The 15,320-nt window shown below is 44.8% G+C and overlaps 1 protein-coding gene across 4 annotated transcripts in view; it reads left to right on the forward strand.

The window, feature by feature from the left end:
• Positions 1-9,850: 9,850 nt before the first annotated feature.
• Positions 9,851-15,320, forward strand: part of clstn1 (calsyntenin 1) — a 33,491-nt gene continuing 28,021 nt past the window's right edge. For all 4 annotated transcript variants that reach the window (XM_035644079.2, XM_035644081.2, XM_035644080.2 and 1 more), the window contains exon 1: positions 9,851-10,132. In XM_035644079.2, the coding sequence (XP_035499972.2) occupies positions 10,051-10,132 (82 nt within the window). In that variant the 5' untranslated portion in view covers positions 9,851-10,050. The remainder of the gene's footprint in view (positions 10,133-15,320) is intronic.

Raw genomic sequence — 15,320 nt, forward strand, 5'->3', positions numbered from 1 at the left:
GCCCTGTATGACCTCCACAAAAGAAATTTGCAAATGCATATGTCAATACTAATTCCCAAAAGCTTTGCTGGCATGAATGGAAGAGACGCGTCGCTGCCAAAGCATTTCAGTACATCAATAGGCTGCTGCTGATGCACAATGATGAACCCACCGGATCTTATGTAAGACATGAACTGATGACTGGCACAGCAGCAGCGCCGGTTGTCATCAGATGATGCAGCTTTTGGTACCAGCTGATCGTCTGCGGCGTCGGCATATGAATAAACATCTATACCCAAGGGCAAACAGTCAGAAACCTAGTGTTTGTTTGTTGACATTACTGCCTATTCACACGCCCTTCGGCTGCGTTCTCGCGACACAGAGGAGGCGGGGCCGAGGTGTCGCCGCGTGTGCCGTCGTCTGCCTGCAGGTGCCGCTGCCATGGCAACAGTGTGTGGAATTGTCAGAGTGAATCATGAGTCGACCGTCGGCTCACTCTCTGCCCCGAGATCGGCTCCTGACCTCCTCGGGGGCCTTGAGAGTAGTGTGCTAGGGGAGCCGGCGAAATTAGATTCCGCCCCCGCACACCAGTGTAGCACGCTGCACCTTTTTTCGCTCGACTTTAAAATCGGCGGGCCGTCAGCCTCTCTCTGTCACAACCGTATCCTCGGCCCCTTAACTTAAAATTAGAGAGCAGCTGTCCCTGGATTATCTTATCCTGAGACAGATTCCTAGAATACCCAGGACAGAATTATCCTGACGGTGACAGAGACTGGAGGAATGGAGATGGGAGCCATTTTGGGGGGCGGGTGTCCCTAAATGAACAGTCAGGACAGTGGCCTGGCAGAGATGAACCCTTGTCACTTTGTGCTCCTGTGTGGCTCTGCCAAAGTGAGGGCAGTGCACGCAGCCCCCGGTCTTGATGCGTCTTTTTTGGGGGGTGAAGGTCGGAGTCAGGGTTACATCGAGGTCAGAGGTTAAATGTTGTCAATAGAGGTGCACATGGTCATGTATTTCCTTTTGTGTTAACACGTGTGCATACGGCCAGTTTAATCGAAAAAGCCTAAGTCCAAATTTGGTGTTTTTAATTACAGTTGCAGATTATAAAACAGTAGTGTGTTTTGTCCATGAGATGAGAGAGTGCACACTGTACATGTGTGTGTGGATTTCAATGTGTATATCTGTATATTTTTGTCTGAGTGTAATTTTGCGCTTTCCACCAGGAGTGAATATTCTCTGTGTGTGTGTGTGTGTGTGTGTGTGTGTGTGTGTCCTCCTAGGTTTCCTAACACATCCCCAATGAGAGCTGTGGCAGCCTGTTTACGGTAGCAGCGCTCCCCACAGGGCCGGGCTGCTGCGAAACGGAAAGTATAACCAAACACATCGGAAGGCTTTCCACAAACCGGCGTCCCTGAGTTGGAATCACATCTCATCATGAGGGGCTGCTGTATCTCCACAGTGGAACATGCCTCGCTGTTTTTCACTCACACCTTTAACTGCAGGGATGTGCTCCGAAGGGGGGGGGGGGGGGGGGGGGGGGGACGCAAATGAAGAGATTTCTCGTCCATCTCGATCTGGGCTCCGACTGTAGAAATATGGCAGCGCGAGGACGACGCAGTGTTAATGAGACAGCGTGAGGCTGTCGTTAGTGCAGGGAGAGCTGCTGGATTATTGATGCCTCCGAGCTCCTCTGCTGGGCTCCTTTCTGCCCGTCTCCTCAGGGGAAGAGGCGTGCTCACTCACCTCCAGCCTGGGTGACAGCCGGGTATGAATTACTTCCCCCCGTTACCCTGCTGACACTGCGGCTAGCGGCCAGCAGCCACACATTTTAATAGGGAGACGAGTCAGGGTGAAGCCGAGGGTGGAGAAGCGAGTGGGTGAGGAAAAACCTGCGTGTGTGTGCCTGCGTTCATCAATGTGTCCGTGTGAAAATTGTGGCTGTTGTGAGAGGAATTTGTGCTGGAGGGGAATAGGGCCAGAAAGACAGAAACACGGGGAGTGGCAGCGAGATGGAGGGGACGAAGGAGAGAGATGAGAGGAGTAAATCAATAATTAAAAGGTCATGTGCAAAGAGAGAGAGTGAGACGGGGGTGGGATCTGATGGGGTGGGCCGTGGTGGTGGTCTAAATAATACCTTCATCCTCCATTAATGCGCAGCAGCCAAAATCCTCCTGCTTCCTCAGGAGGTCACGGGATGGCGACACTAATGCACCACGGGATTTATCTTCTGTCCCGCTCATAGAGTCACACGTACTGTACATGCTGAATTAGTCCTGGGCTGACGTGCACCAGTGACGTACTGTGATTTGCTGAATAAAAGATATTGTCGCGTGTCGCTGTCGGGTGATACACGGACAGAGACGTAGACCTTTTGTATACAGCAGGCATCTGTGATGCTGGGTTGGTTTTGTGCAAAATGTTTCATCCACGTTGAACTTGAGCACGTCTTCCAGTGTACATATCTAACTACTGATTCTTTTCTCTGTGGACGTACGGTAAGAATAGGTCACACAGTTTATGTGACCTCAGTGACCACAACGAGGCTCAGTAATTATTTCTTCATCAACATTTTTGTCAAACAAAAGTAAACAATATGTTTGTTGGGGACTCTCGTCAATTCATTGTTGCTTTTGGCCTTTTCGGGGAATTTGTTTGCAGCGAGAAAAATATAGGACAACAGAGTTATTCCTTAAGACAATTCACTGCAGTTCCACAAAAGTATTAAACAAATTCTACTTTTGGCACTTTTCTTTACCTTGGAAATTGTAGTTTGAGACAGTCTCCATCAGAGGAAATGTTATGTGTAACTTCTGGTGACAAGGAGAGTCCTAAAAAGTGACATGGATGAAAACATCAAAGCTGCTGAGCTTGAATACCCATGATTTGGTCCATGTCTTTGCCTGCTATTTGAATATTGTGCCAAATTTTTAAATGTCAAGTACTAAATTCAATCAGTCGGTCAATTATCCCACGGAGCGTTGAATCTCATAAATGAGTGCATAAGACAAAAGGATGCATCAGAAGCAGCTTTCCACCTTCCTGATCACCACACAGCACTGTTGATTCTGATAAGCCACGTTAAGAGTCTTTTTTTAAAGGGGCTAAAACACCTCTAAGAATAATCACACGTGTCAAGCCAGAGGATCATGTGCCATGTTGTCTCAACGTCCAAAATCATTTCCGGTTTCTCTAGCTGGGCTCATAAACAGCCCCCTCAGTTTGAGCGGGGGCTGGTCTCAATTGTTCCCCCGTCTGCAGCGCTGACCCGGCCAGTGAATAAACACCGATCTCGGTTAACAGCAGGCTGACAACATAATCGTGTGCGGCTAGGGAGCAGGATACAAACGCTCTAATGGGACCTGAGACACAATATATAGCCAGGCCGACTGCAGGGACCCTGATTGATTCCTTTAATGTCTCAAACAAGTGTGTGTAAGAGTTTGGACTCTGTCACAGGTCAGAGGTCAGTTTGCAATAACCCTCCAGCTTGATATCACAGGACAGGAATCTCTCAGACGACGTGCCTCCCTTTTTTGTTTGGACTGTATTCGATTTTGCACATGCTATGATGTGTTATCATGTTATTCCTCATTCTTGACTCGGCCAGTTTCAGCATCTGGGTCAGTGTGCTCTCAGATCGCACACTCGGTCAGAGATGATGGAGCCACACACTGGCTCAGAGCCATTCGTGCTTCCTCCACTTTAATATCACCCGTTCGCCATGTGAGCCTCGTTCAGGGGTAATGAGGGAGCAGATTGCTCACTTCCACTGTCTGGACAGCAGGTTTTCCCATACACAGACACGATTTTAATCACAGACGTCAACTTGGGGGTTATTACAACAGGCGGGCAAACGTGTCTTGGGTCTGCATCAGTGTTATTAGCCTCATCCGGTGTGTGGGTGTACACATGGAAAAATTTTGGGTGCGTGTCAAGTAATATGTTTGTTCAGACAAAACGAGACATAGATTTACAGAGAGATTCGATGCGTGGTCTACAGAAGTCCCCGACCACAGCTCTGTCATGATGAAGTCCCTTTATCGACACGACGTGTGTTTAATGTGTTTCTCTGGATAGATTTTAAACTGCAATGTATCTAACATAAATTTTGTAAAAGTGGATAGTGTAAAAAAGAAATACAAAAGTTAAATAGATGATAAAATGTAACTCTGTGTTCAGTTCAGTTTTGTCAAAGTATCCTTATTACTGATACCTTTATCACATTTATATAAAACTAACATTTTTATTACTTACCATATCCATGACTTTTAGTCATCTTGCCTTTGCCAATTCACTTTTCATCCATTACTTTAGCTAACTAGAATTTATTTAGCACTTTTAGCTATCCAACCTTTGCTTACTAACTGTTATTATTTTTGGTTAACTGCCAATATCATCTTTTTATCCATTCATTATAGCTGACTAACTTTTTATCTGTTACTTTTAGCCAACTAACATTATCCATGTACTGCACTTTCAGCTTCCTGTTCTCTGTTTGCTTGCTGGCTGGTTTTCATGCACGTTCACAAAGTTTTTTCAGTGTTACGTTTTACATCTCAATGTGTGAATTCTTTTTTCTTAAATTGTAATTTCTATTTTATCCAATCAGTTGAGCTACTCCACAATCATTCTAATCGGATCTGGTCTGATCTACTAAGATAATGTATCATTTTCTTGCTACTTCCTTTTGCTACTCTACATTTGAATGCAAAAATGTTTATTGTTTTTATTCATCAGCTGCCAACCCCAGGGCACAATTGTTGGTGTTCGAAATGTGTGTGTCCGAGGAGCCGAGAGACCCCGTCGATCACAGATGACTGATTGGACTGGTTGTGACAGCCATGTCAGTGCCCCCCTCCCTAAGCTCTCTGGAGCAATAAAGCAGAGGAGGTGAGAGTTTGACATCAGCGTGACCCCCAGAATGAACCCTCCGCATGGCATGTCAGAGGTGACCTTCTGTGGGGGTCAGGGGTCAAGGTCTTAAAAACAAGAACATCAAAAATCATGGCGCCCACAGTCCTCTGAGCAACCTGATGCCCATCTGGAGGAATCCACCAAACACGGGTGAGAAATACAGACGTTTTCATTCATGAATTATGGTTTTTTGGGGGGGTTTTTAATCGTCTGTTTCAGATGCACATGATGAATGTAACATAAATCAAACATGTCTGACTTCAGATATCAGTGAACTGAAATATGAATGTATATAAGATATGTCATGAATATGGATGTGGATGAAGGTGCTGGCTGAGAGCTTAATCTGCAGGGTTCTTGAGCCCTAAAGAGAGGACCGAAGCCTCCATCTGTCAGATTCACACTCACTCTCGCCATGTGTTTTTAGTGCCCTGGCCTTGCATCAGCAACGATGGGGCTAGACGGCTGAAACTGCTGGCTGTTGACAACCAAGAGGGCCGCAGAATACACAGACGCTACTTCACAAAGCCAGAGAGTGACATAACATACGTCTTTAGGTAAAAAAAAATGCATATCTCTTTTTAACAAGGGGGATTGATAAGGAGTATGCAATTTAAAGTGCTTACAGAAGGCATCAGATACCAATAGCTTCTTTGTTCAAGAACCAAAATAAACAAACTCTGCAATGTATAGATCTCTTGTCGCCTGAGGGGAACAGCAAAAACCTATAGCTCCTGATGGATGAGAGTGACAGCAGTTTACGAAAAGACAACGGACAGTGTTTTCAGGACTTGGATAGTGCGAGTGTTTGCAGATGGAGGATGAGCCAGTGGTTAATAAATGACAGTGAGTGACAGCGCCGGGTGTAAGATAAATGACAGCAACTTTGGGCAGAAGGGAATCAATCACTGGTGGTTGGTTTTAAACGTCCCCTGAGGCGAATGACTTAGACAGCAAAGGTAGCTGCACAGCTTCTCTCTGTCATTTGTTGCCCGACTGCTGCCCATACAGACCCATTGGCTATAAAAATGTCCCCTGCGTAAGAACTTGATCACATCCAGAACTTCTAAAACGAGATTTAATTTCCCCCAACCAAGGATTTAAAAAATGAATTAATGAGCAAAGTCAAGGAGACACCCGAACCGAAGCAGAAAAAAAGAAAGATCGAAGTCTTTCTGTATATAAAAATAATCTTTCCACAAAAAATGTTCACTGCAAATTGAGGCTTATAGATTTGTGAGGCCACATCTCACTTTTCGGGATGTATTTTTGATTATTGGATAAAGAAAGTGAGAGTGAATAAAAATGAAGGCAAATTGTCATGCAGATCTCTAATCCGCTGAAATAACTTTTCTGAGCTCTTCCCTTGGGCCAGTTAAATACCGAGTATGCAGCTCCTTTGTGATAAAACACATCAGGAAACAAATAATTGACTCTCTGGGCACATCATTAATAAAATCACATGTGAGAATGTCATTATGTAGAGCTCCGGGCTCTCCAAACAATCACATTCTGGCCAATTATGTCCAGTAGAACAATAGTTGCCCATGATAGGAAAGAGGAACAGACAATGGAATTCCTGCATGTCCTGGAAAAGAAGGAGAACCAGCAAATAATAGCACAAGCTGCAGTCTAGACACAAAACAGGAAAGAGAATATGTGGCGTTTAACTGTCATGGCCGCTTTGATTCCCCCGATAGCAAAGTCTTTTTCTTGCTCCGTCTGCTGCCACCCACCATGACGGCAGCCCGCAGTAATGTCTCCAACAACGGAACATGTTCAACCCCCAGACTATCCACCCTCTGTCCATTCTGGTGAGTGTTACAGCCGAGGCAGAAGGGTGGAAACGATGGTGGAAGGATTTTGAATAACGCAAGATGCTATGAGGCATTTGTGACCTTCGACCATCCTAATAATGTGGTGTATCTAATCCTCAAATCCTTGTCTGGGGGCTCGAGCTAAGTCTCTGAGATGAATGGCAAAAGGCAGCTTCTTTTATTTTGCTGAGCAGCCATGAAATGGAGGACAACAATGCATCTAGACTGAGCTGTAAATATGGATAAAAAAATGACACTTTTTTAAAAACGGGAACCACCAAATTTTTGCTCAGATATTGATGAAAGAGGCTAAACAGTTGCATTTGAACTGTATCAATGTCATAGGGGCTCCAAATCTTATTCTTGCATTAAGAGCATTTAAGGTATCAATCATAACATTTCTGTATCATATGTTCCCTTTTATTGATAAAATCATATTAAAATGGGAGATAAAGAGAGATAAAGACTGCAATGGAGTGTTCAATATGACCTGGGCATTGTTTCACATTAGACAAGTCAGTGTCGAGTGTTTTAACACTGCTGTGTGCACGACCAACGAATTGTGATTCTGCTCCGATGTAAAGGAGTGGGGGCAAAATCTCAGTGATGGATAGTTATCGAAACCAAGGGGAAAAAAATTAAAATAACTCCATGACTAAAGACTACAGGGGACGAGAAGAAAAATATCTTTTGGGTGGACCGGCCCTTTAATAGTGTGTCACTCAAGAGTGTTGTGGCAATGTGTTGCTGATGGCTGCTCCACAGAATAGTTAGAAAACACTCATTGACTTGTATGGCCGTTTACAAATCAGAAACCTCAGGACGGTTCACAGATTACAAAGCACAGCGTGAATGTCAACAAGCCTGTATTCACGGCAGACGACAAACCATCAGCGGCCATGGAAATCCCTGAAGAGAAGCGGGCACTCGCAGCCGTGGATGAGACGGTCTGGAGGAAGTAACACCTTTCTGATCACTCGTTGATGCCTCACACCTATACACCAAGCCCCCCTGCTGCCTGTCATTGTCCCCCAGAGGAATGGCGATGGCCTTTCTATCTCTTCCCCAGGGAGCTGGACATCAGTGAGGGAGGGGGAGCAGCTTCCACTTTCTCTTGGCCACTTCATGTGTTGCCAGACTGGAGACAAAACAAGCATTGTGCTTCAGCGCTGCTGCTGCTGCTGCCCTGCTGCCCATAGACTGTCCCTGTTTATAGACCCAGCGCTTAATTGTGGCCTCACACAACTCTCTGTCTTGTCTGTGCTGCTTCTCCGTGATAATTGCAACCATTGAGACAGCGCGGAGCTCTAATGTTTAGCCTTTATTCTTGTCACACTTATATATCTGTGTCCTCTTTTGTGGGGCAGATATTTAAAAGGGGTTTTGGTCATTTACACCTTCTTATATATTCATCTATTGATTTTGGAGGAAGCAAATTGTCATCAACACACCGTGTATGACACAGAAAATAACGCTTGTACAAGGTCTCCTGTTCACTTTCTGTCAACAAATTTGCAACCAAACGTCCCATTATGGCCCGCTGACCTTTCTGATTTGTAAGAAAACAGATTGTCTGAACTAGCGTGAGCAGTCGTGATGCAAAAAAGAAACGAAAAAAGTGATCTAGATGCTTATAAGCACTTCTCTGATTGCGTCGCATCCTGTGCTCCTCAGGGGTGCTATCTATCTTCTGATGGGTGTTGATTAGACATCAGCCCCCCTTTGCAATTCCCGGCCTCTGTATTTCACACATTGCAATGCACTTGTTGTTCTGCAGTGTGAGGGTAGCTGCTAACTCACAAATGATCAAATATGCTTCTCATTTTTTACCAAATGTTGCACAGGTCTCGTTCACTGTGAGTGATATTTCTGCATAAGCTGCTCATGACAGCCTGTGTGACCCATGGGTAGAACAAGTTTACAATGAAATTGCTTATTTTTTTTTTTAGGTTTCTTCAAGCACACATGCATCTTGGAGGGTCTTTTCGGCCCATGGGCTTCAGCGGTGTGTTTCATTCAGTCATGATGACTACTATCCTCACAAGCCCCTCTGGAGCAACAGAAGGCATTTGGCCCCCGCCCTCAGTCTTAGTTTAGCCGTCTGTGCTAAACTAGCTGCACGCTCCCACAATAACATTACTGACGTCACTGGCCAGCGTTAGACACATGCTGCCTTCAGGCTCCCCTCCTGAGATCCGACTTCTTAATACTTTACGCTGTAGATCCAACTTGAACTGGCCGGGGCTTGAAAGAAACAGGCCTGACCCTTGGTTGAGATTTAGAGATAGGGACAGTGAACTATTTTCAGTAGAATGATGAGAGGAAGCACCTGTATAATTCAGGTTCTTAATAATTTTCAGGCATTCTGACTTTATTATGAAACAATGAAGTCCTGCACCTTTTCCCCTATAATTGTCCATGGTGTTTGCACACCATTTTATCGAATACAGATGATGTTGAGTTACACATAAGGATTATTTTTGCAAAAAGGACTACTTGACTACTTCCATGATTACTTTGCTGCACGGTAATACGACTGAAAATAATGAAGGTCTTTGAACCTACATTTTTGACACAGGAGACTTAAAGATTGTGCGTCATGATCAGGTAGCAAAGCATCCTTCATTATGTCATCTGAAGAGTCTGGAATTTGTCTCGCCTCCCAAGACTTACACTGACTTAAACATGTAATCAAACAACCACGCAAATGCATATACAGACTTAATGCATCACACGTTATGAATAATGATAAGAATTGTACTGTACTCTAGTCATGCATAAACCCATAAATAAATATAGAAATAAAATAAAATAAAAATAAGTGAAACTCTAACTAGTAGCTTCAAGTGTTGCTCGGCTTTTTCCACCTTTGCTCCCATGCAGGAACTTTTACTTATCACTAACTTTGGTTTGGGCCCTTTTGTTTGTTTAAAATGGGAATCATATTGGATGCATCCAAGTTACTTGGCTGTATTAACTTTAAAACTCTCGCCTCCTTTTGAGGTCATCATGTGATTCGGTGGTTATACATCACACAAACACCTGTCACCAGGAGGAGCAAAGGCTGCACGACGGGAAAACAATCTGCAACTACGAAAAAAAATAATCTCGGACGGTCCTTGAACGCAGCGAGCTGCAACAGTGCGAGAGGAGCGTCGCTGATTGAAGAGGAGAGAGCAGAGCGGCGACGGCCATCTTAGAGCTACCGTGGTAACCGACACTCATCCTCTGGATTCTTTTTTTTATTTCTCCCGTTGAGACAAACGCTCCGCCTGACTGACGGGGAGGGGGACGAAGAAGGCCGACTCTTCACATCGCCGCGGTCGAACTCAAGGTCGCGATGCGGTTCCGAGGGAATACACCATTTGCGTCCGCCGTCGGACTGGTCCTCGCGCTGCTGTGCGCGGTGGAGGCGGCTAAAGGTAACCGAGCCGGGGGGGGGGGGGGGGGCATGTCCCGTCGTGGGGTCGGACAGGCTTGTTTGTGTGGGGAAAAAAACACCCCCGCTGCGGCTGAACGTTAGCGGTCCTCCCGCTAGAAACGCCAAACGCGTGTCGCGGTGCGGCTCCGGAGGGATGCGTGCGGAGGAACCTGCTCCGGGATGGCGGAGCGCCGCAGCCGCAGCCGCAGCGGATGGATGTCGCCCGGGTGTCCCGCCCCGGCAGCAAGTGCACCCCGCGACCGGCGTGTCCGTCGTCTTCAAAAGCTGCACACGACCCCGGGGTCACACGCTGTATTTCAAACTCGCATAAATCACATATGTTTAAAAAAAAAAAGAAAGAAAGAAAGAAAAGAAGAATCCTTCAAAGCTGCGGAGGATGAGGGTGTCGAGGCCGCGGAGCGACCCCCTTCTGTCATCTGCATCTGTCTATTTATAGGAGCTGGTCTTCTCCTGTCGCCTCTTCACATTCTCCTTATTGAAGATTGAATATATATCTATACAAGTATACATAAATAGATATCTCATCTGCGTCGAGTTTATCCGTTGTTTAAACTTGCGCATGTTTAGTACTCATCAGATCATTTTTTTAAAGGCTATCTAGTATATATATATGTGTATATATATATATGTGTATATATATATGTATATATATATATGGATTTTAGCGGAGTGCTGATGTTTATTCAGTGTAATTCCTCAGTGAAGCAGGTTGATTCCTCCAGTAGCGGGACCAGTGCTCGGGGCTGGATGGAGCCGGGGCTGGCTACGCATTGCAGATCCTCTTCACATGCTCCTGTTTTGTCGGTGGTTTTAAAAAATTCATGTGCTGTGGGTCACTTGAGTTAAACAGAAAAAAAAGCCCATCACTACGATTGGGCTCACTTATCATCATCATAAATACATATGCATATAAGTGTGTGTTTGTGTGTGTGTGTGTGTGTGTGTGTGTGTGTGTGTGTGTGTGTGTGTGTGTGTGTGTGTGTGTGTGTGTGTGTGTGTGTGTGTGTGTGTCTAAGGGGTGAAAGTGAGCTCCTCATTTGCAATGTCACCATGGACACCACCGAGGAGGAACACGTCTCTATCTGCTGCAGGGCGGTCCAGCTCCCTCCTCACAGTCACAGCAGCTCAGTCACCGCATGAATATGAATCTTCACACTTGTGTTTTAACTCCGTCCTCCGACTCCCCAGCGTGGGATTCCTGTTTCAGGGTGTGTAAAGGCAGGAGATTATTAGTCACCGGCCACATCGGCGTGCCCGGGCAGCCTCATGATGCTGGAGGCCAGTGTTGTGTTGTTTTTCTTTGAATGTCACACCCATTTTTATGCTCTATGAACAGAATAAAAACTGTGAAAAGGGTGTTGTTGGATCCCATTAAAGTCCACACAGGGGCTCTTTTTTTATACAGCCATATTTTTTCCAGTTGCCATGTCACGCAGCTGAGAATGCCCAGCACCAGGAGGCGGCCATTTGTACACCGGTGACTTCATTTTCTTCTGTCATCAATCAAAAGGAAAAAAGGCCCACAGTCAGTCCTGGTTAGTGTGTGAATGTGGCGTCCTGCGTGTGTGTTTTTGAGGTTGCACCTGCTGACTCTCCTGCCCTTATCAGCAAAGGAGCCTGTGAACTCACCATCTTGGCGAGGGCTTATCTTTTACTAACCAAAGGTCACACACGTATTTCACGAGCCACCTCCTGTCACCTGCAGCACAGCTTTGCGTTGTCACGGCTTGTTGTCGATTCCTTTAAAAAAAAAAAAAAATACCAGGCACCTTGCAGCCAAATAGGAGGCAAAACGGTTCCTTAATTCGCAGATACACACAAATAATTCGTTCCTTAAGAAGTTAAATGCTCGCTCTGCTGCGATGAATGAGCTTCTCCTGTGCACACGCAGCCAGAGAAGGGAGAGGCTGGCTGATGAGAAGGTTCTTGGCTCATTCATCATCGAATTAAGCAATTTTAGATGAACAAATTGGCTGCTGGGCTTTGTGTGGTGGCGAGTCAGTCAACATATGCGCTGCCCTCACATGGCTGGGATAAAGTACATATTACAGGTCAGGTGTTTCTTCCCAGGCCTCCCGCCGCCCTGCGTTCATTGGAGACGCCTGCTATTGATCCACTCCAAATTGCATATTAGTTAAATTTAGGGCAATGTATTGACTCGATAGTTTTCTTTTTAAAATATAATTTATTGTCCAGGGGGAACCCCTGAGATCCTGCCCTGACCACAACATCATTAAAATATTTAGTTTATTTCTTGTAGGATATCCTAATGAGGTAAGGCATGCAGGGAAATATTTTAAGCCTTTCCTCCGTGCATATGGAATATATATATATATAATCATGAATTTTCAAAATGGCATCAGTTATTTTTTGTTATATCAGCAAATGTATTATTCATGAATATTTTCCACCATAGCCTTCACCCGCTTTCCTGCCCTACTCATCCAAAATAGATCCATTGATATAAGGATACAATAAACCAAAACGTAAGATGACATCACTGATGTGGTTGCTCCAGTAAAAACAAATATGCTCGCAGTTTGTATTCACTGTTGGTTCAAATCAGTTTTAAACCTTGAAGTAACTTGCAATCTGTTTGACATATGTCGTCCTGCTGTGTTGTGGCGAACAGAAACTATGTGGATGCACACAGCTGACAGTGACTGCATTGTTCGAGTCTCCCTTGTAGCTTGTATGCCGGCATCAGTTCACAGGCTTGTTTTGAGAGAAAACAACTCAGAAATAACATTAACTATGAAAAAGGGGTGGTGGCTACTGATCGACATTGTGATGACACGGGACAGGAAGCAAATCAGTTCAGTTTGACGTAGTTTCATTATGAGCATGTCAGGTCCATATCAGCTGGTAAAACAAATGATAAAAAAATGTCAGCTGTTGTCAGCGTGTCACTAGAGGTGGTTTTGATTGATGGGACCCATTTCGGTTGATGTTAAGTGATCTGCCCCACGTTTTCCACGCTGTCTTACTCCATCAGTCATTGGACACAGATGTAACTAAGGAATCAGAGAACACGGATCTTTGCTGAAACAACATAATCCTAAAAAATTGCTATTTTTGATTCTGATTGGCTGATGGCAGCCATCGCTTTTGAAGAACATCTCAATCCTGCAGGGGAATATTAGGGCTCTGTAGAAGGATGACTGTCATTTAATATTTTTTAGTACGAACTATAGGCAAAAGCCAACAGAGTCTGCAGAAGTGATCACTTTCCAGCAAGATATTGGCAGCCAGTTATAGTGAAAACAGAGTGGAATAACGGAATCAAACTAAATCAATTTTTTTAGGCTCAGCCAAATATAAGATAAGATATTCCTTTATTGGATGTCTGGATAAACCGTGTTGGAGGAATAGTTAAAGTCCAGGAAACTTTGTCAACGCACAGTGGTGTGAGAGCATTACTCATCGATTTATCTCAATGCAGGGAGTCTGGGGGGGAAGAATAAAACAATTGTAAACCTCAGGGTACGAGATGGATTATCCCCCCAAGTGTCTTGTAAATGGAAGCATGGTGGCACTATTCAGTCAAATCTAATCACTTGCTCTTTAGTTGATGGACTAAGGTTGCACCAAATTTCCCTTAAATCTGTTTTGTATTTGAATGAAAAGATTGATGAAAGATCCTGCACAAAACAGACAACCAGACTGAGGTGAAGAGAGACCTTCGCGTTGCTACTTCTGTGCAGTACAGTGACAACAATTCCGAGAACATTTTTCCCTGTATCGCCCTGAATAACAGTTTACTTGCCCCAGACAGCGACCCCTGTTCCTACAAGTAAAGTCTTACATTTTTCAGTATTTATTCAGAGACTCTGCAGAGGAACAAAGGGCTTTTAGACCCCGACTTCGGGGTCGGGATCTTGACTAAACACGTCACAATGTGGTCACTGTTCAAAGGATCGCGTCTCAAGCCTCTCAAGAATGTGTATATGAGATAATCCCCCGAAAGCGCTAAATTGTTGAACTATTTCGATTTGGTAATTTGCCACTTGGTGCTGGAAGAGACAGGCCATGAGAATTCAGGGACTTGATTTGGGTCGGTGGTGACTTTCTCTCTCGTCGGTGCCTTCACTGGCTGAATGGAGTCAGTCAACTGTCAAGAATGGGCCATTCAGTTGTGAATATTAAGTTGTGCCAAATAAATGGGAATTTGTGTCGGCCACTGAGAAAGGAGTTTATATGCGTTACATTCAATCCCTGGTCTTGCGGTCTTACATTAGAAGTGCAAGTGCATAGCAAAAAGTAATATTCAGACAAACATAAATGTGAGAAAGTGAATATCCATGTTTTTGATTAATTTATCCTTTATTGTTGAATGATGATGATGATATATATATTTTTTAATCTGGTAAATATGTTGATCACATAATTTAAAAATAGCAGCATCTGGTGAACGCAAAATAAACCACCCAAAGCCACACAATGTAGAAGAAATATTATTTTTCACCCATAAAATGTCAGTGTTGAAATTTAATGCCTCAACTCTGAAAGTTATAGCCATTTGTGTGTATCTGATTTTGTTGATTTTTATTATAAACTGTAATAAAAACCAGAGCATTCAGGTTGTAAATCAGGCTATATCTGCAGCTTTTCCATCTGTGTTACCTCCTCCCCCGAGTCCCATTGCCTCTAGCAGAAAACATTGCTCTTCAGAGCTTTTCACATTTGGGCGTGTTAACATTAAGCTCCATGGGAAACAGGTAACCAGAGAGCACATTACCTGCCGCAGGTCGACTAAACCCGAGCGCCTGTTCGGAGCTCCGGCCGTCTCACTCTCACTTCTTCACTCTCACTGGCCCTTTTGTGTCGTTCACACAGAGAGGTGATTGAGTTTGCGTTCGAGGCTCCGCGGCTCCCAACCCCCTCTTCAGCGTGGCCGCTGCACGGTCATGCAGGGTGTGTTCGGTCTCTTTGGGTAGAAGACAAACAAATGTTGTTGCCTGGCAGGGAAACTGAGAGGCTCTCCTGTGTGAGCGGGGTGTTCGGGGAGTAAGGGGCCCTTGAGGTCTGGGCTTCTTTAAGGGACTTCAAGGCTTCCCAGAACAGTCCCCAGTCTGTGATCGGGGTGGCAAGCGTCAACGAGCTCAGGAGCTTGTAAGGCAAGACAAACACAGAAGTGTGCCCACTGTTTCAGACTGTGAGCAGACTGT

The sequence above is a fragment of the Scophthalmus maximus genome, chromosome 3, assembly GCF_022379125.1.
Source record: "Scophthalmus maximus strain ysfricsl-2021 chromosome 3, ASM2237912v1, whole genome shotgun sequence".
NCBI classification, from domain to species: domain Eukaryota; kingdom Metazoa; phylum Chordata; class Actinopteri; order Pleuronectiformes; family Scophthalmidae; genus Scophthalmus; species Scophthalmus maximus.